Genomic DNA, 22,578 nt, shown 5'->3' on the forward strand with positions numbered 1-22,578 from the left:
GGACTCTATGGCATTATACCCCATTAAAGTCCCTCTCTTCCCCAAACCCTGCCCTCCCCAGGCTCCACCCCCAAAATATCCAAGTATTTCCCACCCTGGAGCTGGCAACCCTTGTGCATATATCATTTAGATGTCTGTGTGGCACTTTCAGATAGCCAGTCCATTATATGGGTGAGCACTGTGGCACTACTCCCACCTACTGGTTATCACCAGCTCCTGAGCATAGCCATTACACTCATACAAAGCATACACGCTTAGGCTTCCTCCTCATGCTTGGGAATGCTGCTGGGGAGCACTGTGTTGTTTGTGGAGATGGGGCCTACACACATGCACCTGGTATGTACATAGATGCCATGTTCATGAACCAGCAAAAAGAAAAGGTCAAAGAGAAAACCTCACTGGGAACAATAATAAGTGGAAAGAGAAAAGGTCAAAGAGAAAACCTCACTGGGAACAATAATAAGTGGAAATCTATCAGAAGGAGATTTAGAATCCAACACTGAATCAAAGAATTATAGAGTTAGAAGGGGCCATATATGCCATCTCGTCCAGCTCAGTGCAGGATCAGCCTAAAGCATCCCTGACAAGTTATTGTCCAGCTGCTGTTTGAAGACTGCCAGTGAGGGGGAGCTCACCACCTCCCTAGGCAGCCTATTCCACTGCTGAACTACTCTTACTGTAAAAAAAAAAAAAACATCCTACTATCCAGCTGGTTCCTTTCCGCCCATAATTTAAACCCATTATTGTGACTCCTATTCTCTGCTGCCAACAGGAAGAGCTCCCTTGCCTCCTCTGACAGCCTCTCAAATACCTAGGTGAGCAATCATGTCCCCCCTCAATCTCTTCTTCTCCTGACTGAACATTTCCAAGTCCCTTAGCCTTTCCTCGAAGGGCTTGGTCTCCAGGCCCCTGATCATCCTCATCACTCTCCTCTATACCCACTCCATTCTGTTCACATGCTTCTTGAAGTGAGGCCCCAGAACCACACACAGTACTCCAGGGGCAGCCTGACCAATGCAGTCTACAGCTGGGCTATAACATCTTGTGATTTGGATGTTATGCCTCTGATGATACACCCCAAGACCACATTAGCCTTTTTTGCCACTGCATCACACTCGCTGCTCATATTGAGCTTACAGTGCACCCATACCCAAAGATCTTGTTCACACACACCCCCATCCAGTATGCGGGCTTCTCATTTTTGTTATCCAGATGTAGAACTCTGCATTTATCCTTGTTGAGTTGTATCTTGTTCATATTTGCCCACTTTTCCAGTATGCTCAGATCTTGTTGAAATATTTCTCTATCTTCTGGCGTGTTCACCACTTTTCCCAATTTGTTATCATCTGTAAATTTAACAAGTAGTCCCTCCATCCCCTCATCCAGATCATTTATAAAAACACTGAATAGTACTTAGGCCCATACATCATTGTATGTCACTCAAAAATGAAGCCACGTATGTATTCTACATTCCAAATTCTCATTTGCTTCTGATAGTATTTGTATTTCTGCGTTTCAGATTAAAGGAAAGGTGGACCATTCAAGATAACAGGTAGTCTTCTACTGACAGGTTTTAAAATGTATTGAAAATCATCACTTGATTATCTAAACTGAAGCGTTTTGGCTCTTGCCTTGTTCCTTCCTTTGAATATTTCAAAACAAATTATGGCACAAGAATAAAGATATTTCTTTTCAGCAAATGTAAGTACAGAACTGCCTTGTGACTTTGAATCATATGTGTTCATTAATATAACCTGTAATTGTAATGAGCATGTACTTTTTGTAAGAACTTGCTGAGCTGAATTATTCACATTCATAGTTTGACTCTATGCCAAGTACGTACCAGGGTACAGTAGAACGTACAAACAATTCCTGTTGCAAAAACAGAGCCCCAAAGATCAAATCCAGTCACTGCAAAGCCAAAGAAAATCAAATTAGGTGCAGTTCTTCTAGAGCTGCTGCAGTCTCTAAAACATATCTCTAAAACAGACTGTTTCTAACAGGATAGGGAAAGACATTACTTTTACTTATCATCTTCCATTATTTCTTAATAGAAATTCGGTTAGCCTAGTGGATAAAGTTTCCCTTTTATTGAGGACTTGGCTTTATTTTGCCAGCACCCTGCAAATCATTACTGGTTATATCTGAAGACAATATATGAAAAATAATGTTTCCATTAAGCATCCTGAAAATAATTTATCATTATGGCCAGAATCCAAGGAGGTACTTCAGATGTGCTCAGTGAGATTTTGTAAAAAAATGAGTAGATGCCCCCCTCCTGCTGCCAACTCACCCACCCGGCCTAGGATATCATGGGATCATCCGGACACCAATTGGGGCCAAGCAGGAGTTTTTTAGACTTTTCCCTGACTGGCAAAATGGGCAGATCCCTTTTTTCTCCTGCTTCGTGAAGTTTAGGTAATTATAATGATAACGTACAAGTAATAAAGATGGTGATTAGGCTTGGTCTCTGACTGTTTAGGCCATAACTAGTTGAGCAGGGATAGGGTGGGTTGCTTAGGTTAGGCAAGGATAAGCTGTGAGCACCTTGAGAAATCAGGCATGACAGAGGATGTGACCAGCTCAGACCATTACTGGCTTTCCAGTGGGATGAAGGCTTGTGAAAAAGCACCCTTTGGTGCTGAGCAACATCTCTTTGGACCTGGTAGCAGCATTCCGACACATTAGAGTAGGGGGCTGCACTTTAAGTGCAGGCCAGGATAAACAAAGCTGGTGCTAGCCGCTGGCCAAGTTTAGAGCCAGGGTGGATTTGCCAAAAAAAGGCAGCCATTGGATAGGCTGCCTGGCATAGCCCATCCTCAATTAAAATATTTTTTAAAAGGTAAAGGTCCCCTGTGCAAGCACCGGGTCATTCCTGACCCATGGGGTGACTTCACATCCCGACGTTTACTAGGCAGACTTTGTTTACAGGGTGGTTTGCCAGTACCTTCCCCAGTCATCTTCCCTTTACCCCCAGCAAGCTAGGTACACATTTTACTGACTTTGGAAGGATGGAAGGCTGAGTCAACCTCGAGCCGGCTACCTGAAACCGACTCCCGTCGGGATCGAACTCAGGTCGTGAGCAGAGCTTGGACTGCAGTACTGCAGCTTACCCCTCTGCACCACGGGGCTCTTCTAAAGTATTAGCGTAATTTAATTGATGATGATTTAATTGATGATGGGGAGGGACTGTGGCTCAGTGGTAGAGCATCTGCTTGGCCTGCAGAAGGTCCCAGGTTCAATTCCTGGCATTTCCAGTTAAAGGGACAAGGCAAGTAGGAGATGTGAAAGACCTCAGCCTGAGACCCTGGAGAGCCGCTGCCGGTCTGAGTAGACAATACTGACTCTGATGGACCAAGGGTCTGTTTCAGTATTAGGCAGCTTCATGTGTTCTTGTGTTCAAGTGACATAGATCAGCTGATTTAAATAAACTAGTTAAACCCAGGAAGTTGTCTCAAGTCTTTATTTGGGGTACTGGGGCAAGAGTTGACCACATGTTATTTCCTAGCTTCCATCTAAAAGAGGGGGGATGGGCCATTAACTGAAGCATCTGGAAATTATTCAGGTTTAGCGCTAATATTAAATAATGTGTCATGAGACGTATATAGATTTCCCAACTTGCAATGATGAATGTTGACCTTTACCAGTAAACAGAGGACATGAAGAAGAAATCTGATCATTGTTCAAAGCACTTGAAAGTAATATTTCACAGAAAGTCTCGGACTCTCTGCAACCTGAGTCATTAAATATCTGTATGTACTGGTAAATGTTAGAAATCAAAATGAAATGCAGTCATTAGTTACAGACATTTGATAGACCTTTTACTGCTATGTCAGAATGTTCTGACCTTTTGAAAGGACTGTGGGAATTTTAAGAGCCATTTAATAGAATTACATTTAAAGTCAGGATTTGATAAAGTTCCGATACTTACTGTAAAGTACATGTGACTCAACTAGAGTTGCCAACCTCCAGGTACTAGCTGGAGATCTCCGGCTATTACAACTGTTCTCCAGCTGAGAAAATGGCCACTATGGCAATTGGACTCTATGGCACTGAAGTCCCTCCTTTCCCCAAACCCCTCTCTACTCAGGCTCCACCCCAAAAATCACCTGCCAGTGGCAAAGAGGGACCTGGCAACCCTAGACTCTTCTAGGGTCCCTTCCAGCAGGGTGGGTTCACTACTCAAGAGCCCCAAGCAGTTGTTTGGAGTGACAAATTAGCAGGACTGCCACAGGGGAAGAGACAACTGGCATGCCTGGTGCCTGTCATCACCTGCTAGCTGTAATGAGCTGAAGACACAGCTCTTTGGGACCAGGTGACACAGACAGGAGAGAATGCAGGCTCCCTTCCTGCTTATTCCTTTGAGACATGGGAACAGGTGTGGCCTTCCCACTTGTGTTTCTCCCTCCTACGCTGCACTCTACTCAGTCAGCACAGCAAAATGAGTCAAGCTAGCCCTTCCTTCCAGTTAGGGTCGCCAGGCAACCAGTGTCAGGGTTCGAGGGGGCAGAATCCCAGGGAGGGAATTTAAATGTCTAAGCTACTTACTGAAAATTCTAATCACAGGGTTTCTAAAGATTCCTAGAGCTACCCCAAAATGACAAGGGTCAAAACATAAGAAAGGCCCTGCTGGACCAGACCAAGGTCCATCAAGTCCAGCAGTCTGTTCACCCAGTGGCCAACCAGGTGCCTCTAGGAAGCCGACAGACAAGATGACTGCAGCAGCATTATCCTGCCTGTGTTCCAAAGTACCTAATACTTTGCTAGGCATGCTTCTCTGATCCTGGAGAGAATCTCTAGCAATCACCAGAAACATATGGTAAGTTTATCATAGCATTTCTGACAATTGCTTCAGCTACCCTTATCACTTCCAGATGGCTTTAGGAATCATTAGAAACTCTACGGTATGAACTTCCTGTAAGTAAACAAGGACTTCTTTTTCTTTTTACTCCCCAGGATGATCATGCACTCTCCTTTGGTCCCAGTTTCCACTTGTTGATCAGCTGAACATTGGTGGGCAAGGGCTACAATTATCTGGTTGTCTCCCGCCATTAGCAGGCAAATGAGACCCCTACTTCCAGTTGCACCCTTCATAATTCATGTACTGGTTGTCCCACAATCCTAAGGAAGCCTTTTCATAGGGCCACTTGGGAGCTGCTGCCAGAAGGTAGCCCCCTGAAAACCTCCATACAAGTGTGGATCCAGTCCCTGATTTCCATAGGATAAGAATTCTTAGAATAACAGAGGATCCCTATTATTGGTTCTTGTAGGTTATCCGGGCTGTGTAACCACAGTCTTGGGATTCTCTTTCCTGACGTTTCGCCAGCAGCTGTGGCGAAACGTCAGGAAAGAAAATACCAAGACCACGGTTACACAGCCCGGATAACCTACAAGAACCAATGAACTCTGACCGTGAAAGCCTTCGACAATATCACTATTATTGTTTCCCAGATAAAAAAATACCACTTTTTGCAAATGATCCTTCAGTGGGGTGAATAAAGTTAAACCTGACTCAGTTGGGATATTACACAACATTATACTGCAATAGATATAAAACCTTTGCAGGTTTTATATAGGTTAACAGAAATAGGTTAACAGAAATATTTTTTTTTTAAATTCTAGGAACCTCAGTCTTATCCCTGTTCACATTACATATGGTATTACAACATAAGCAAGAAGAACAAAAGTGTCAAAGTACATAATCCAGTCTGGGATCATTACCCTGTACTAAACACTATGCCAAGACCTTGAGTAACTGCTTCACACATCTCCTATGGTTACTTTTTAGCAAAGGACAATGGAGCAAATAAAGAACAGAATCCTGTAAAGAAGAAAATGGAGGACTGCCAAATGGTAGCAGGAGAAGGTAAAATGCTTTCCAGAGTATTAGGTTTTCAGGTTTCTCATTTTTTCCTTCTGTTTTGACAAGGATACTTGGTGAAGTTGTGTTTGTTGGACTAGAAACTCACCTTGATTTAGAGCTAAAGCTGGCGCATAGACTACCACTCCAGTGTAAAGAATCTGCAGCAGAGAAGAAAGAAGAACAAGCTTGAAAACTCAACTAAAAATATGTTAACACCCACTCAAAGATCAAGGGATCCTAGGGTTAACAGAATGGTGTGGTGGTTAAGGTATCAGACTAGGACCTGGGAAACTCAAGTTCAAATCTTCACTAGCATTTGGATGGGAGACTTCCAAAGAATACCAGAGTTGCAACGCAGAGGCAGGCAATGGCAAACCACCTCTGAATGCCTCTTGCCTTGAAACCAATGGGGTTGCCATAAATCAGCTGTGACTTGACGGCAAAAAAAGTGAACTTTATGCCCTGTATAAATTATGCATTCTCTTGTGCCATATTCACACACAGAAGAAGGCCCCCCACACTAATGAGGAGATGTATTTAGGCATGCATACACATAGACACCTTACCAAACTCTTATCACCCCAGATCACCATGTGCCCCAAACCTTCTATATGGGGTAGACTACCAGCAATCAAAACTTCCCTCCAACTAGGAAATGGCCTCTGTTGTCTTAACATGCAACAACTATTATATTGAAAGTGCCCGATATTTTTAAGGTTTCACAAGATAGGAATAATCTAGTCCACATACTAGAAGAATCCATAATAATAACTCATTTTCTAATTTGGGGGGACAGTGTTCTATTTGGTATCATAGGGTATAATCCCAAACAGAGTTATACTCTTCTAATCCCATTGATTCCATTGGATTTCAGCAGGTATTACTCTTTAGGACTGCACTAATAGTTAGCATAATAGTTAATCTAGCTCTCATATTACTCCTTAACCATTGTTGACCATTTGGACCATCTTCCAAATTTTAATTTAAGAATGTAAAACACATTTCAAGTAAATGCTTTCATACATCTTGGTATTAATGAAATGTTGGAGGAATGCAGAACTTGCTTTTGTTATTTTAATGTCAATCGGGGAAAAGAAATAGCGTAAAGTAATTCAGACAGTGTTGCCTAGAAAAACCTAGTCAGCTACCACTGAATTATGTTCTCCAGTTTTACCAAATTCTTTCTGGAACGGCTAAGAACTTTGCAAATCAAGCAGTTTCCAGGGTAAATACCAGTCTATTGCTAATGCTGCTGCTATTTAAAAGCATGGAATTCATTTGGAGGGTGGAATCCTTTTGGGAAACAAACAGTTCCCTCTAAGGGGATATATATCAGATTACCCACTAAGAAAAGCCAATTAACTTTGCACCACTTCCCAAACAACCTCAAGCAACAACAGTCTTCTTTTCATGCTGGCATTTGGATGGAATAAGTCGCAATTTGTGACTTATCTGATTTGTCAAGCTCGCTCTTGGATTCTCTCCAGGAAGTGGCTACTGTTGTCATGAAGAGAAACAGTGCCAGAAGTTGCCATGCAATTCTATGAAGAAGGGAGCCTGTCATTTTAATAGTATTTTATGTGCAAATGATGTCAGGTATTGCTTGCTGAGACAAATTCTACTAGTTTCTCCCAGAATAAAAATTTAAAACTATATAACCGTTAGTCTGTCAAGCCCCATAACTCAGCTGTCCCTTTCACTACTGTGGATATTCTTCAAGCCTTTTGAGACAGATTTCTGATGTATCTAGTCAAAACTTCCTAGGTCCCCAAGACAAAGGAGCTGTATGATTCATAGAGCAGCCTTAAGGCTGGAAAGCTTCACCTTTGGCGGCTGTCTCAAGGCTAGGGCCTCACAGCTCCTTTGCCCCTGGGAAGGAGCTGAAATCTAAAACATGCTTTGAACACTCTAACCTAAGAAGGAGAATATGCACAGGAGATGTGTGGGTTCTAATAGCTCAGGTAACTGAACTGAACCACCAGGAACCCAATTCCACAGCAACTATAAAGAAAGGAAGAGCCTGAACCTATGATGTATCATAACATTATGATGTATTATGAATTCTCCAAATAGGTCTTCCATGCATGTTTTCACTGCAGCAAATAAAACACAGGCAACTGCAGGGGTATATGTAATCAATTCATGTGGAAACAATGCATTGATTTCCAAATAAGAATCCAGAACTCTGAACCCACAGAGCCTTCCCATTCTCTTTTATGAGATGAAAAGACTTTTGTGCACATATGAGCATTTTCTCTTGCTAACAGAAAAGTGTTTAATAGAAGACAATGGGGAAGACCGTTGAACAGAAGCTACACCGGAGCTCCTACAAAACAATCGAGAGTACTTAGAAGTCAGGATGTCTGTCACACTTAGAATGTAGAACATGCCTTACCGTTTGCACGATGTAAATCATTGTAGCGGCAACGCGAACAGGCTTGTTAAATCTTAACTCCAAATACTGTAGTAAAGGATGAACAGTAAATGAAAAAAAAATCTGTTAAATCATCTTGGTAGTCACATTCCATCTTATTCAATAAGTAGGCACAGTAGTATCTGAGAAATTGCCTTTACACTATGGCTAGCACAAATGGAAATTGCATGATTCAGAAATACTTGTTTTTTAGAGTTTGTAAAACAGCATAAAACAGTTTGAGACAATAGTCTAGAAAGTAGAAGAGAGTACAGGGAGGATTCTTTCTTTCAGAGAGTGTACAGGTCAAACAAGATGATGCTGGGGCATCTGTGATTGGATCCTCCTAGTGTTTTTTAAAGTCCTAAAACAACTACGTTAGAGGTTGATCTGCACTTGGGCCATGTGGGACAAAGGGAGGGTTACCCTTTTCTTCCCATGTAGTTTGACCTAACAAAACTGACCCCTCTCCCCAGACTGCTTTTGGTCCTCAAAAGAAAAAAGACGGGGTAACGTTGTTTCTCCTTGGAGTAAGATCACTGTGCAGGCATTATGTTAGCTATCTCAGGAGAAGCTTCCCATGATAAACAGTTTGTTCCTATGCTTGTTTACTCAGGAGTAAGTTGAGGTGTATTCAGTGGCTTGGATGCTCAGTTCTCCATAGGCACAAGGACTGCTTCCAGTGGAGTATATATTTCCCAGCCCACCTATGTAGCAGCCCAAAATTTACCCCCCCACACACACACACAATCATCTTCCTGTGGGTACCTTCTCCACTAGGATGAAGATTGGGGTGGGGGTATTTTTGGCTGGAAAATCGCACTCTGAAGTAGAATCATAGAGTTGGAAGGGGCCATACAGGCCATCTAATACAACACCCTGCTTAATGCAAGATCAGCCTAGAGCATCCCTGACAAGTGTCCAGCTTCTGCTTAAAGACTGCCAGTGAGAGGGAGATGACCACCTCCCTAGGTAGCTGATTCCACTGTCAAACAACTCTTACTGTTAGAAAAAAAAAAATCCTAATATCCAGCTGATACTTTTCCACCCACAATTGATACCCATTGTGGTGTGAAAGACTTCTGCCTGAGACCCTAGAGAGCTACTGCCAGTCTGAGTAGACAATACTGACTTAGATGGACCAAGGGTGTGATTCAGTATAAGGCAGCTTCATGTGTTCATGTGTCATGCACTGCTTTGATCCTCCTTCAAAGAGGGAGAGTATAAGATGTATGTGTGTTAAGTGCCGTCAAGTCATTTCTGACTTATGGTGGCCCCATAAATTAACATCCTGTCATTAACAGCTTTGCTCAGGTCTTGCAAACTGAGGGCCGTGGCTTCCTTTAGAGAGTCAATCTCATGTTGGGTCTTCCTCTTTTCCTGCTGCCTTCAACTTTTCCTAGCATGATTGTCTTTTCTAGTGACTCTTGTCTTCTCATAATGTGACCAAAGTACAATAGCCTCCGTGTAGTCATACCTTAACTAGTTGCCCATAGACCCTACCCCCCATCAATTATCTCATCTATGTTCTTACCTTACCCCTGAAGGTAATGCTAATAAATGAAACTTTTAATAGTAAGAGGTAATGCCACTTGAAATGCTAGTAAAGAAATGTAAAGGAATGTGTGGTATTTCTTTAACACTTGCCATTTTATAGCCAGTTACTTATCCGGGCAAGGCTTCTTGAAGTACCTTCAAGGGAACTTCAGTCTCAGGCATTGAAAAGATAAAAGAGAATATTGCCCTGTTATCTTTCTATGACCCTTGGTTATTTCAGAATGCTTATCTTCTGTTTCTCATTACAAACAAATTCTCAATCTGAATTTGTCCATGCCTTATGATGAAACTTTTCAGGTCAGGTGTGCCTAGCTTGGCAAATGGAACAATGCATTTTCAAATTTCAGGGCATACAGTTTTCCTCATTTCATTTATTAGATAGTTGGGCTTTTACTGCATCCTGAATTTAGTTTCAGCAATAGTTCCTGATAGATATGGCACAACAGTTAACAGAAACTTGCATTAACTTTGTGTGGTAGGAAGGGGGATCTATTGTTCAAAAACTATATATTCCTTGATTGCATCCCAGTTACTAAGGTTGTGTACTATGTTCCCAATAATTACTGCTGGCTGCCATTTTAGCTGAATCAAGAATCCTAAAAAACTGCTGTTGCCAAAAAATCTTCAGAAACAGCATTCCAAACATAAATGCTGCAAAGTACAGGAAGAACCAATAAGCTGTTATCCATAAGATCCCTTATGCACAGTGTTGAATCCAACCAATCACCATTGGAAGATATTGATCGATGCCAGTTTTTATTTTCCCCAGTAGAGAAAATAATGCTTAGATCCTGATACCACATGGACAAAAAAACAATAGAAGGAAGGAAGGAAGGAAGGAAGGAAGGAAGGAAGGAAGGAAGGAAGGAAGGAAGGAAGGAAGGAAGGAAGGAAGGAAGGAAGGAAGGAAGGAAGGAAGGAATTACCCCCCACCTCTCTTCCTTCCAACCCATGGGGGTATTGTCCACTCAGATACTCTGGCTCTAGTCATAATCTTTCCAGGTGCCAAACAGGACTGCTGGGGCAAGGGGAATCCAGTAAAGATCAAGACACATTGCACAAGTATTTGACAGCTCACTATATAGGAGTAAGGGTCAAGACACACAATTTCCCTTCTGGTATCCAAACTTTCATGTGCCCATACTGGCAAGTCTGTTTGTGTTGTTTCATTCATTACAAGCAGAACCTGCAGTTTTGCACATCATCATTCAACTCATGTCCAAACTATGCATTAAATCTACCACATGATCACCATAGGGACTTGCCTCCATAAGACAGCTGAGAGTTCCCTGTGGGAACTCAATTCAGAAGTTCTGAGCGGGGTCAATTCATATCAGAACCATGGGGCAGCCTGTGCTGTTTTCCCAGCCCAAAATGCTGTAACAATACCTAAGGATGTGTGGAAGCAGCCCCAATCAGGTACACTGGCCTTTAGTCCTACTGTAGGTCCAGCAACATGATACGTTGTCCCCGGCTCTGTCCCCAGGTCCACATGGGTTCTGTCAATGTGTACTGTGTCTTCCTAGGTAAAATTTAGACTCCCTGGCATGCAGGGGCCTGCTTTGGAGTGGGATCATTGAGTGTGGGAAGAGGGATCTTAAGCCTTCACCCATTTCATTTTCCCAATCTGAAACAGCCCCAGGGAGCTGATATTTGCCCTATTGGCTACATATAAATTTCCCCAGATGGGGAAATAGTGGCTGCCTGTGGTCATTTCATGGCAGGGAAATAGCATTTTGGGAGGGTTCAGTCCCCTTCCCTGTGTACAGAGGTCATGATCAGAAATAGACCCTCCATTCCTCTGAATCTTAGTTTTACCCAGGGACTTCTACCACAAATCTATGTAACAGAACCAGAGCAGACCTGGAAACAGCCTGATACAGTTTAGCAAGTAATTAGGCCCAAAGCTCGGGTACTCAGACGTGTTAACAGCATAAGGGCTAAGACCATGAGCTGGGCATTCCTGATTCAATTTCCAGTTCAGTTAAGACAACAAGTGGTGGCAAGCCACTGTCTCTCAGCCTATATTCTTTACAATATGGCTAATAGTACTTGTTCACATTATAGGTGTATCTCTACATCCAATAGTAAACTGGATGAAAGCAGTAAAAGCAAGCTATCCATAGACTATGTAAGAGCCTCTATATAAGTGGAGGAGTCCCTGGGTATAAAGAGCCATCTATTGCAGCCAACATGGCAACCCAGTAGAGTTTTTGAGGCAAAAGACTAACAGGGGTGGTTTGCCGTTGCCTTTCTCTGCATGGTGATCCTGGTATTCCTTGGTGGTCTTGCCTCCAAGTACTAGCCAGGACTAACCCTGTGTAGCTTCTGAGATCTGACAAGATCAGGCTAGCCTGGGCTATCCAGGTCAGGACAAGGAGTCCCTAGGTATGTAGGAAGATATGATTTTATAAATTAACTAAAGAAAACCATAAAACTGGCCTGATGAGAGCTGAAAATGCTCCAGAGGGGCGAGAATGTTGAGAGCTGAGAGTCAGTTATCGCAAAATGAGAAGAAAATCCGTTAAAGAAGAAATTAGCCTGCTCAGTCTTTTGAGAGAATGGAATCTTGGAGGGTAAGATTCTTGAGCGGTGGGTGGGATTTTAAAATTGTTTTCCCTGTCCAATGATTCCTGGTGAGCCTGTTTCTTGAAGGTAACGATTGCTACGATGATGCTGGTGCTGGTGATACAGACACATAGGCCATTTGTGCAGGTTCAACTTTGAAGCTCACTCAAAGCACTTTTTAAAAATGTGACCTTTAAAATTACTATTCACTGTCCCAATGCAAAAGGAGAAATTCCACCCACCCCTCACCTGCTCCTTGTTTGCATAGCCATCAGCAATCGCAGGTTGCATAGCTAACATGCAGCTGCGATTTTGCATGTTTCCTTGAGGGGATTCTTCGTGGCGGCAGAGCAAATAAAAAAGGTCGTGTTAAAGGGCTCTTAAGTAATGTGAAGCAGGTATGCACCAGCTTTGCAGTCACTTCCTGAATGATGGTTCACAGTGAAAAACTAAAAAAAAAATATGCGGGGCAATTCAGCCTGGAGCACGCTGCTAATTACCAAGCATAAATGGCCATACACTTATTATTTTTGAGTTGTGATTTATATTTTTAATTGACAGAGATATGAATTGATTTTATTTGTTTTCTTTAGTATCCTGAAAGCTCAGGGTAAAAACAGACAAATTTTGCAACACATAGAATATAGGTAAATTGATGCATATAAGAAATAATCAGTATAAATCAGTTAAAATGCTCCACTTATCTCATGATCAACAGACAGACAGACAGACCGATATTGTCATTTAAATTATGGCACTCAATAAACCCTGAAAATGTGAACAATCTTTTTTCTACTTTAATAATTGTTGTTTGTTTATATAAATTTAAACAATTTAAACATATGGAAGGTTCATATAAAGAAAGTAATAAAAACAGTTGCACAGAATCATTACTCTTCTCAACCCAATATGAAATAAAGAAGACACAGTTTTGTGCAAATATGTGTTCTTGTTGATATCCATTCTTAAGTCCTGCCAGTTCCATCATACTTGCTTTTTGTCCTTTTTGAAGACATCCATTAATGGATGGTGTATGATAATTTATCCATCCCACTGCTGTACAGATTCTTGCAGCACACAATAAATTTGCCACCACCGATCATTTTATGTTTTACCAACAAAAAGGTATACTTTAAGAGTACCCAATATATATCTAGTTAAATAGGAAGAGATGAGATCTGGTTGAACTTAACACTCCAAAAGACTTAAAATAAAAACAAATGTAACTGCTGCCCAGATGTTTTAGGATGACAAAATACCGTGTCTATACAAGTTATTGAATTATATAAAAAATAAAGGTTACCTCATAAGTGCTTGTGATCCCAGATCTGTAGAATACAGGTAGGAAAAGTTCCGAAGTGAAAATGATGACAAATGTATATGCAATGAAGAATATGATGAAGGCTGCCCCATAGCGATATACCTCAGCTGGAGTTCCCAGCACAGTCACTGCTGACATGAAACTAGCCGTGAGGGACAGGGCCACTGGTACACAAGTCATCTGCTTGCCACCAACTAAAAAATCTCTGGAGCTCACTTTTTTCCTCTCTTTAATTGCAAAGAAGACTCCTATGCCCGAGGAAATGACAAAGAGTGCTCCAAAAACAACATAGTCCCAGGCGACAAAATTTTTCACATCTGGAGGTATGAAGCTGGTCATTGTGCTAAGTAGTAGTTTCCCAGTAGTTACTCTTTCGCTCGTTTAAAAACAACTAATATGTCGCCATGATTTTGGCAAGGCTTACTTCTAAAAGCCAGAACACAAACTGAGATTTAACAGATAATTCAGATTTAGGGGGTGCTGGATGGGGCTGAGACAAAGAAAAATGAATGCCAGTGCTGTCAAAATGTCTTAAAGAAATGAGCTGGTATTTTCCAAACTATTCTCATTCTAGCAGTATGTAACTCAAGGACACGATCAAGCCTTTCACGAAATCACTGCTAGAAGCAGGAAAGATTCAACAGTTCACACCCTTGTATCTGACGGTTGTTGTGTGGTTTTTTTTTTAAATTAAGGTTAAACATTACTTTAACACACTAACATGCTACATTTAGCTGGGTCAGCAAATTAAATAATTAAACAGAGGCCATGGAGCAATCCATCGATGAGACCAGGGACTGAGGGCCTACTAAGATATTCATTTTAGAAGATTTCTGTGTTACTTTCAAAGTGAAACATAATAAAAACACAGACCACCATAAGCATAATTAACAATAAACTATTAAAATCCCTGCACAAAAAACACCATTAACAGGGCAATCCTAAACAGAGTTACATCCTTCTAGGTTAGCTGAAGATTTAGCTGGCTATAATTCTGTTTAGGATTGCTCGTTTTCAGAAAGAAATGCAGTCACTTATTCCAAGGGAGTGGGCCAGTTATTGCCATTTCAAGTTTGTGTTGGGTCTTGAGACGGAAAATGAGTTTTCCATCATCTAGAGCCATTGAATCCAATACACATGCTTCTCGTGTCTAAAGAAAACATAGTGAATTTTGAATTTGTGCCTGCATTTTATTTGTTTCAGCAATGAGATATTTAAATTGTGATGGATTCTGGATTATAAAATGAAGATAAACTTCAAGAACTGTTCGGCTGCATTCAGACTTTACAAGTAGCCATATTTTAGGATAATGTGCTGGAACCTGGCATGTCCCTGGATTCACACACATACTTTTCTCTTCCTCCTCCCCTTCTTACACAAAATGACTAAACATTTGGTTGTCTGTGATGTACAAAGGAAGCCCCATAGATAATCTGGAATTAGGGACTTGTAATCCTCCATTCTCCAAAGTGTAAATCATTCCTTCAGTCTATGAAACTTTCCTCTGGCAAGACTTTAGCTCTTCCTCTCTAAATAAATATATTTATTTTAGTAGATTTGTATAGTAGATTTTCTTTACTGCCATTTGATCATATAGCCCCCAAGTTTGTTTATAATGCAGTCCAAAAAACCATAAAACCAGACTCCTTGAAATTAATTCATGATATATAAAAGGGAATCCTCTTTTTCCTAGCAGTGCCAATATACGATATAGCCCACCATAGCAATACGTCAGTCTAAACCAGGGGTCTCAAAACTGCGGCTCCAGAGCCGCATGCGGCTCTTTGGCCCGTTGAGTGCGGCTCTCCGAACGGAGCCCCTGCTCTTGTGCCTGCTTGCACCTGCAGCCGGGCTGCGGAGCCGGCACGCCTGAGAGAGAGAGCGGGCACGCTGTCTCTCCCCACCCCCCACCATGGAGAATGGCCGGTCCCCCTTTCCCTTGTCCTCAATGGTTGGGAGGCTAAAGCTTGCCCTCCCCTCTAGCCGTGCGATTGCTGGGCGGGCGGCTCGGCAGTTCCTGGCCTCCCTGCCCGCCTATCAGCTGTTAGGCGGGGCAGGCTTCCTTTGGTAGACCTGGCCTCCGGCTGAGTCCCATTGGGAGGCCATGTCAACCACTGGCTTTCTTGGCGGTAGACCTGGACTCCGAGAAGGGGAAAAAGTCCCCCTTCAGAGGCCAGGTCTACCAATTGGCTTCTATGGGCCTCCGGAGGCCAGGTCTACTGCCAAGAAAGCCAATGGGTAGACCTGGCCTCCCAATGGGACTCAGCCGGAGGCCAGGTCTACCAATAGGCTTTTATGGCGGTAGACCAGGCCTCCAGACAAGGACTCCGGATGGGGAGGGGGAAATGGCAGGGACTTACAATTTAATTTTTATCAATAAATAAGATCACTATTAAGTATGATATCAAGTTTTATTCAGTGTACCTATAGTTTAATTAAGACTTAAAACTTTAATTAAAGTTTAAGTTAATAAACAGTGTACCTACCTATATAGTTTAAGTTTAAGAAATTTGGCTCTCAAAAGAAATCTCAATCATTGTACTGTTGATATTTGGCTCTTTTGACTAATGAGTTTGCCGACCCCTGGTCTAAACACAACGATTTCTGGAACAGGTGCATCTTTACATCAGTTTAGAGGGTAGCCAGGTCCCTTTTTGCCACTGGCATGAGGTTTTTGGGGTGGAGCCTGAGGAGGGCGGGGTTTGGGGAGGGGAGGGACTTCAATGCCATAGAGTCCAATTGCCAAAGTGGCCATTTTCTCCAGGGGAACTGATCTCTATCAGCTGATCTCTATTGGCTGGAGATCAGCTGTAATAGCGATCTCCAGCTATTACCTGGAGGTTTGCAACCATAATAGAGGGCCATTAAGAATGTATTCCTTCTCAACTGCTGGGGTTGGATAGGTAGATCTCCAGCTACCACCTGGAGGTTGGCAACTGTAGTCCCAGACAACTAAATTCAGGTTAAGGCTGATTCCTTAAGAAAGGTCCTAAGTGTGGGATCTCAAGGCTAGAAAATACAAGTGAAGATGGGCTTTATGTTGTCAAAGACCAAAACATTTAGAGCTCTACGATTCAGAAAGAGTTTCTTGGATTAGAGAGACAGTGTAGTGTGGTGGTTAAGAGCAGCAGTCTCTAATCTGGAGAACTGGGTTCAGTTCCCCACTCCTCCATATGAAGCCTGCAGAGTGACCTTGGACCAGTCGTAGTTCTCTCAGAACCTTCTCAGCCCACGCAGTGGCAGGAAATGGAAAACCACCTCTGAACGTCTCTTGTCTTGAAAACCCTACAAGTTTGCTATAAATTAGCTATGACTTGACATCATGTGTGCACACACACACATACACACACCTTGGATTGGGCCTGGAAACAACTGGAGGACAATGCACATGGCACAAGTAGATGACAATGTAGATGAATGGCTTAATATGATCACAGTGGCTCATCCAATAAGGATTCTAGCTGCCACATTGTGTACAAACTATAGTTTCCATATTATCTTCAAGGGCAGCCCCATGTAGAGTGTGAGCAGTTAAGCCTAGGTGTTACTAAGGCATGTGAAACTGTGGAAAGGTCAGCTTTTTCCAGTAATGGGCACAGCTGATGAAAACATCTCAGTTGGAAAAAGGCATTCCAGGTGATTTCTAACACTTGTTTGTCCACAGACAATGAGGAGACCAAAAGTACTCCCAAGCTCCACATCCAGTTTCCCATGGGAGTGCATCCTCATTCAGAACTGGTTGAACTTCATCTTTTGTATCAGCCATTATCCCCACCCATACCACTTCTGCTTGCTTAGATTAAGTTTCACTTTATCAATAATTGGTCCTTCAATTAATCCAGACATAGGGTTAGCATTTCTATACAGCCCTGGCTCTTTAGGGACAGGAGAATTGTATGACATCAGGATATTTATGACAACTTACTTCAGATCTTTGGATGATCTCTCCCAGAAGCTTCAGGAAGATTTCAAAGAGCACTGGATACAAGATCAACGTTTGGCACCCCTTAACTAATGGCCATGGATCCACATAGTAGTCCCCATGAACCACCTTCTGGTACATATCTTCCAGGAAGGAAGGAATCCAGAAAACCAGGACCATCTCAAGACTATCCCTAGGGCTGCCAAATTCTGGGTACTAGCTGGAAATCTTCTGCTATTACAGCTGATCTCCAGCTGATAGAGGTCAGTTCACCTGGAGAAAATGGCTGCTTTGGCAATTGGACTCTATGGCATTGAAGTCCCTCCCCTCCCCAGACCCCACCCTCCTCAGGCTCTACCCCAAAAACCTCCCACCGGTGGCGAAGAGGGACCTGGCAACACTAACTAGACCTGTAAAGTGGCCCAGAAGGATGGATTTTGAAGGCCACTGAAAAGTTCAGGAGGGACAGCAGGTAAACACTGCCTCTGTCAGATGACTCACATGGATCATATAACAGGAGGGGAACCAAGGAAGTTTTTGTGCCTTAGCTAAGCCTGAATCCCAGCTGAAAAGGATCCGTCTACTCAGTTTTATTCAGGAATGCCTGGAATTGTTCAGCTGCCACTGTCCCCAGGAACTTTCTTCCCTGAAAAGTGACCAGATAACAATCTATGGTTATTCAGATTCCTGCTGTATAAAAATGGCTTATTTATCTAAATATAGCCTCCCTCTACACTAGCATTACTAAACCTTCTTGTAATGAACCACTGATAGTGAGTTGCAGTCATCAGCCCCTGCCAATAGATCTCACAAGCCATGAGGGGCACGGATCCAGTGGGTAGCCTCAGAACTCCGAGAATCCACATCCTGCAGTTGAATTAACTGAAATATATCCATATGAACTGGACAAGTAGATACTTCCGCAACAATCAGTAAGATTGTTGCTAATATGGAGTCTAAACCAAATCGGACGAAAGCAATTTTAGCCACAAAGTGCTTAATAGACTGGTTGCCAAGAGACACAGAATATTCTGCTATTTGCTCCTGGGGCCCAAAATGTAATAGGCTTCTTACAAGTCTAAACTAGCATTGTTGGACAGCTCTTTACAATAACAATGGAGGCAGAGAATCTTTTCTTTTTTTGCTGCCAGCACTGCAGGACAGTAGGTTTTCCAGTGGTCTGTCACTAGCACACTGGGCTAGTGACATTTTCAGAAGACCCCAATATCTGTATGACTTCCAAGCATGTCCACAGAACATTAAGGGCTGTCATGAAACCATTTGGATTTCTCTTTCTCCTGGAACAGACCATCCAAATTGCCCTTTTACTCCAAAGGCTTAAGAAAAGCTTCAGATTTATTGAGCGGAGTTCTAGGCCATGAGCCAGGTTTCTCTACACTCTAATCCATGCTTCGTATCCTAGTTAGTCCAGAGTGCGGAAACAAACACCAGTAAACTTGCATTAATTTTTAACCATGGTTCTCTTCATGTGAAGAGAGGGAGAGTAAGAAGGAGAAAGACAAACATGTGTGAACCCAGAAAAAGACAGGTCTGTGCACATTTCTATTTAACCATATTTACATGTGACATCTCAAGGCAGCCTTTAAACTTTTGTTTGGAGGTTGAATTTCATGGTGTTTTTCTTTCCCCTGTCCAGGATGCACTTCAGTTTTTAGATATACTGGCAGATAAACTAAGAATGGAATAGATCTGCATTTAAAGTGTTTTCTTTTTCATTGTTAATACTAAATCTGCAAAGGATTGTTAAAAGCAAATAGATACACGTAACAGTGGTAATGCTATACCATTACATCAAAGAGGTCTTTGTTTCAAACCCCAACTGGGATTTGTGAGAGAACATTAACTTTACGCCCCATATACAAAGAGCTTTATTCTCAAACACCAGGTTGAGCAGGCTACAACAAAGCTAATTGCCAGAAGTTTTTTTTTTTTTGTAGTTTTCCATGTCAATTAAGAGTTCTTATCAAGAGAATAAAATGTGGAAGGGATATCTGCTTCAACAGAAGAGAGAATATATCTGTATTGTTAATTTAACTAAAGCGGATTAGATTAGGACATTTTCAGTCAGAAAATTACAAAAGTGTTTTACTCTGGAAATGACAAACAGAAGAAATTAACTTGCTCTAATAGTAAGGTGAGATGTAGCACAAGCCTTCAGGGGTTATAATGCAAAGTCTGACCAAATAATATCAATCAGACTTCATAGAAACCCTATCAACATAACCACCATTCAAGTTTATGCCCCACTATAGATACTGATAAGGAAGAAATTGTAAGCTTTTATGCAGGTGTCCAGGAAGAAATTGATCACATACCTACACAAGATGTGCTGATAATCCTAGGTGAGTAGAACGCAAAAGTAGGAAACAAAGCAGAATCACATACTGTTGGAAGATTTGGACTAGAAGCTCATTCCTGAGCCTAATGGCAGCTGGGGACAACATAGCCAAGGCGCCACTGTGGTGCCTGCAAAGAGGTTAGTCAGCTGCTGCAAGACTTTAAAAAGCCTTTTTCAAAGACTTTAAAAGAAAATGGGGCTTTGCTCCCCATAGAAAACAGTGATGCTGAGCCAGGAAAAACCTGGCACAGCGACACTGTTGTTCAAGGGGGCATTCCTGGGCTGGAGGGGCTTTGGAAGCTGACTACTGTGTGGCTTCCAGTTTGACAAATGACGTAGGCTTCAGGACCACACAGGTCACTTTGCAGGCACAGAAAGGTAGCCTGAATAGGTTAGGCTGCAAAACCACACAGGTCTCATATCTTGGGGCTCCGCCATCGTGTACATGATTTCCAGTGGGCACAGCAGTGTGGCTTTTACTTTTTGAATAGCTTAGGCTTCAGGACTACACACGTCTGTTGGTCTGGGGGTAGTGTCAGCATGTGTGTGTGTGTGTGTGTGAGTGTGTGTACTATCTTGTTGATTTCCCACTTGGGGACCCATGGGACTCTAATAGGGTTGTCAGCTCCGGGTTAGGAAATACCTGGAGATTTTAGGGGTGGAGCCTGAGGGAGGGGTTTGGAGAGGGGAGGGACTTCAATGCCATAGAGTCCAATTGCCAAAGTGGCCATTTTCTCCAGGGGAACTGATCTCTATCAGCTAGAGATCAATTGTAATAGAAGAAGAAGAAGAAGAAGAAGAAGAAGAAGAAGAAGAAGAAGAAGAAGAAGAAGAAGAAGAAGAGTTGGTTTTTATATGCCGACTTTCTCTACCACTTAAGGAAGAATTAAACCGGCTTACAATCACCTTCCTTTCCCCTCCTCACGACACCCTGTGAGGTAGGTGGAGCTGAGAGAGCTCTAAGAGAGCTGTGACTAGCCCAAGATCACCCAGCTGGCTTCATGTGCAGAAGTGGTGAAACCAACCTGGTTCACCAAATTAGTCTCTGCCACTCATGTGGAGGAGCGGGGAATCAAACCCGGTTCTCTAGATTGGAGTCCTCCTTTAACCACCACATCACACTAGCGAGAGATCTCCAGCACACCCTACCACAAGTCTCACATATCTGGGCCTCCCTCAATGCACACCTCAAGACACACAGGGCCATTAAAAAGGTAAAGGTCCCCTGTGCAAGCACCGGGTCATTCCTGACCCATGGGGTGACGTCACATCCCGACGTTTACTAGGCAGACTTTGTTAAGGGGGTTGTTTGCCAGTGCCTTCCCCAGTCATCTTTTCTTTACCCCCAGCAAGCTGGGTACTCATTTTACCGACCTCGGAAGGATGGAAGGCTGAGTCGACCTTGAGCCGGCTACCTGAAACCGACTTCCGTCAGGATCAAACTCAGGTCGTGAGCAGAGCTTGGACTGGCCAAAATGGTGTCCCTAACCTCACCAGATGGTGTTCCCTAACCTATGGGTTCATAGGCAGCACCTGCCACACCCCTGATCACTATCTGCCATTCCCATGATGGAGGGAAGTTTTTCAAAGTGGCCTTGGGCTCAGCTTTCTTCTAGTCCCTCACGGTTGGGGAGTGAGCGTAGTGTCCCATTGCAAAAGATCATTATAACACTAAGGAGATAGTGTTGAACCACAAATTAATCTGTCTGTGCCAAAGATTCCCTGTGATAGCCTCAGACTTGAAGGGGTTACTGGTGCTAATAATTCTCTCCAAAAATACCTTTTAGTCTTCTTCACCACTTATCTTTAGCTAATGCACTTTGGGAGTGGGTTGTTTATAGATTGAAGTCATGTGCCTGGTACTGGAATGTGGGGAGTTTTTGTTCCAGACATTTGCTGCCTTACAGCCCTTCAAAGGCAAGGTACTAGAACATCATGCACCCACACGCACACAGAGACATAGATATATATGTAGAATAATATATAAATTCCAGAGAGCTACTTTTTTTTCCTCTGAACCTCAGCTCCAGCTATACCGTGGAACAGTGCTGAGCGCACCGGCCAACACCTGGAGTCCGGGTGAAAGGGGTGTGGATATAATTCTCTGTTTACTATCTGTTTATGCTTATGATTGTGGCTTGTTGGTTTCTCATTATTAAGGAGATTTCAATAAAACTGCCAGTGTGGTGTAGTGGTTAAGAGCGGTGGTTTGGAGCGGTGAACTCTAATCTGGAGAACCGGGTTTGATTCCCCACTCCTCCACATGAGCGCCGGTGGATGCTAATCTGGTGAACTGGATTTGTTTCCCCACTCCTACACACGAAGCCAGCTGGGTGGCCTTGGGCCAGTCACACTCTCTCAGCCCCACCTACCTCACAGGGTGTCTGTTGTGGGGAGGGGAAGGGAAAGTGATTGTAAGCTGGTTTGAATCTCCCTTAAGTGGTAGAGAAAGTCGGCATATAAACACCAACTCTTCTTCTTCTTCTAACATTGGTGTGCTTATTGCCGTGTTGGCGAACCTATGGCACGGGTGCCACTTCCGGCACTCGTAGCCCTCTCTGCCGGCACACGCGGT

General features: G+C 42.8%; 1 protein-coding gene across 1 annotated transcript in view; it reads right to left on the minus strand.

The window, feature by feature from the left end:
• The window catches only part of SLC5A12 (solute carrier family 5 member 12), a 32,999-nt gene extending 18,926 nt beyond the window's left edge, over positions 1-14,073 (minus strand). Inside the window, exons 1-4 of the mRNA XM_056851237.1 lie at positions 13,705-14,073; positions 8,259-8,324; positions 5,970-6,021; positions 1,844-1,911 (exon numbers count right to left, since the gene is read on the minus strand). Of these exons, the coding sequence (XP_056707215.1) occupies positions 1,844-1,911; positions 5,970-6,021; positions 8,259-8,324; positions 13,705-14,061 (543 nt within the window). The 5' untranslated portion in view covers positions 14,062-14,073. The remainder of the gene's footprint in view (positions 1-1,843; positions 1,912-5,969; positions 6,022-8,258; positions 8,325-13,704) is intronic.
• Positions 14,074-22,578: the final 8,505 nt, after the last annotated feature.

The sequence above is a fragment of the Euleptes europaea genome, chromosome 6 (assembly GCF_029931775.1).
Source record: "Euleptes europaea isolate rEulEur1 chromosome 6, rEulEur1.hap1, whole genome shotgun sequence".
Lineage (NCBI taxonomy): Eukaryota > Metazoa > Chordata > Lepidosauria > Squamata > Sphaerodactylidae > Euleptes > Euleptes europaea.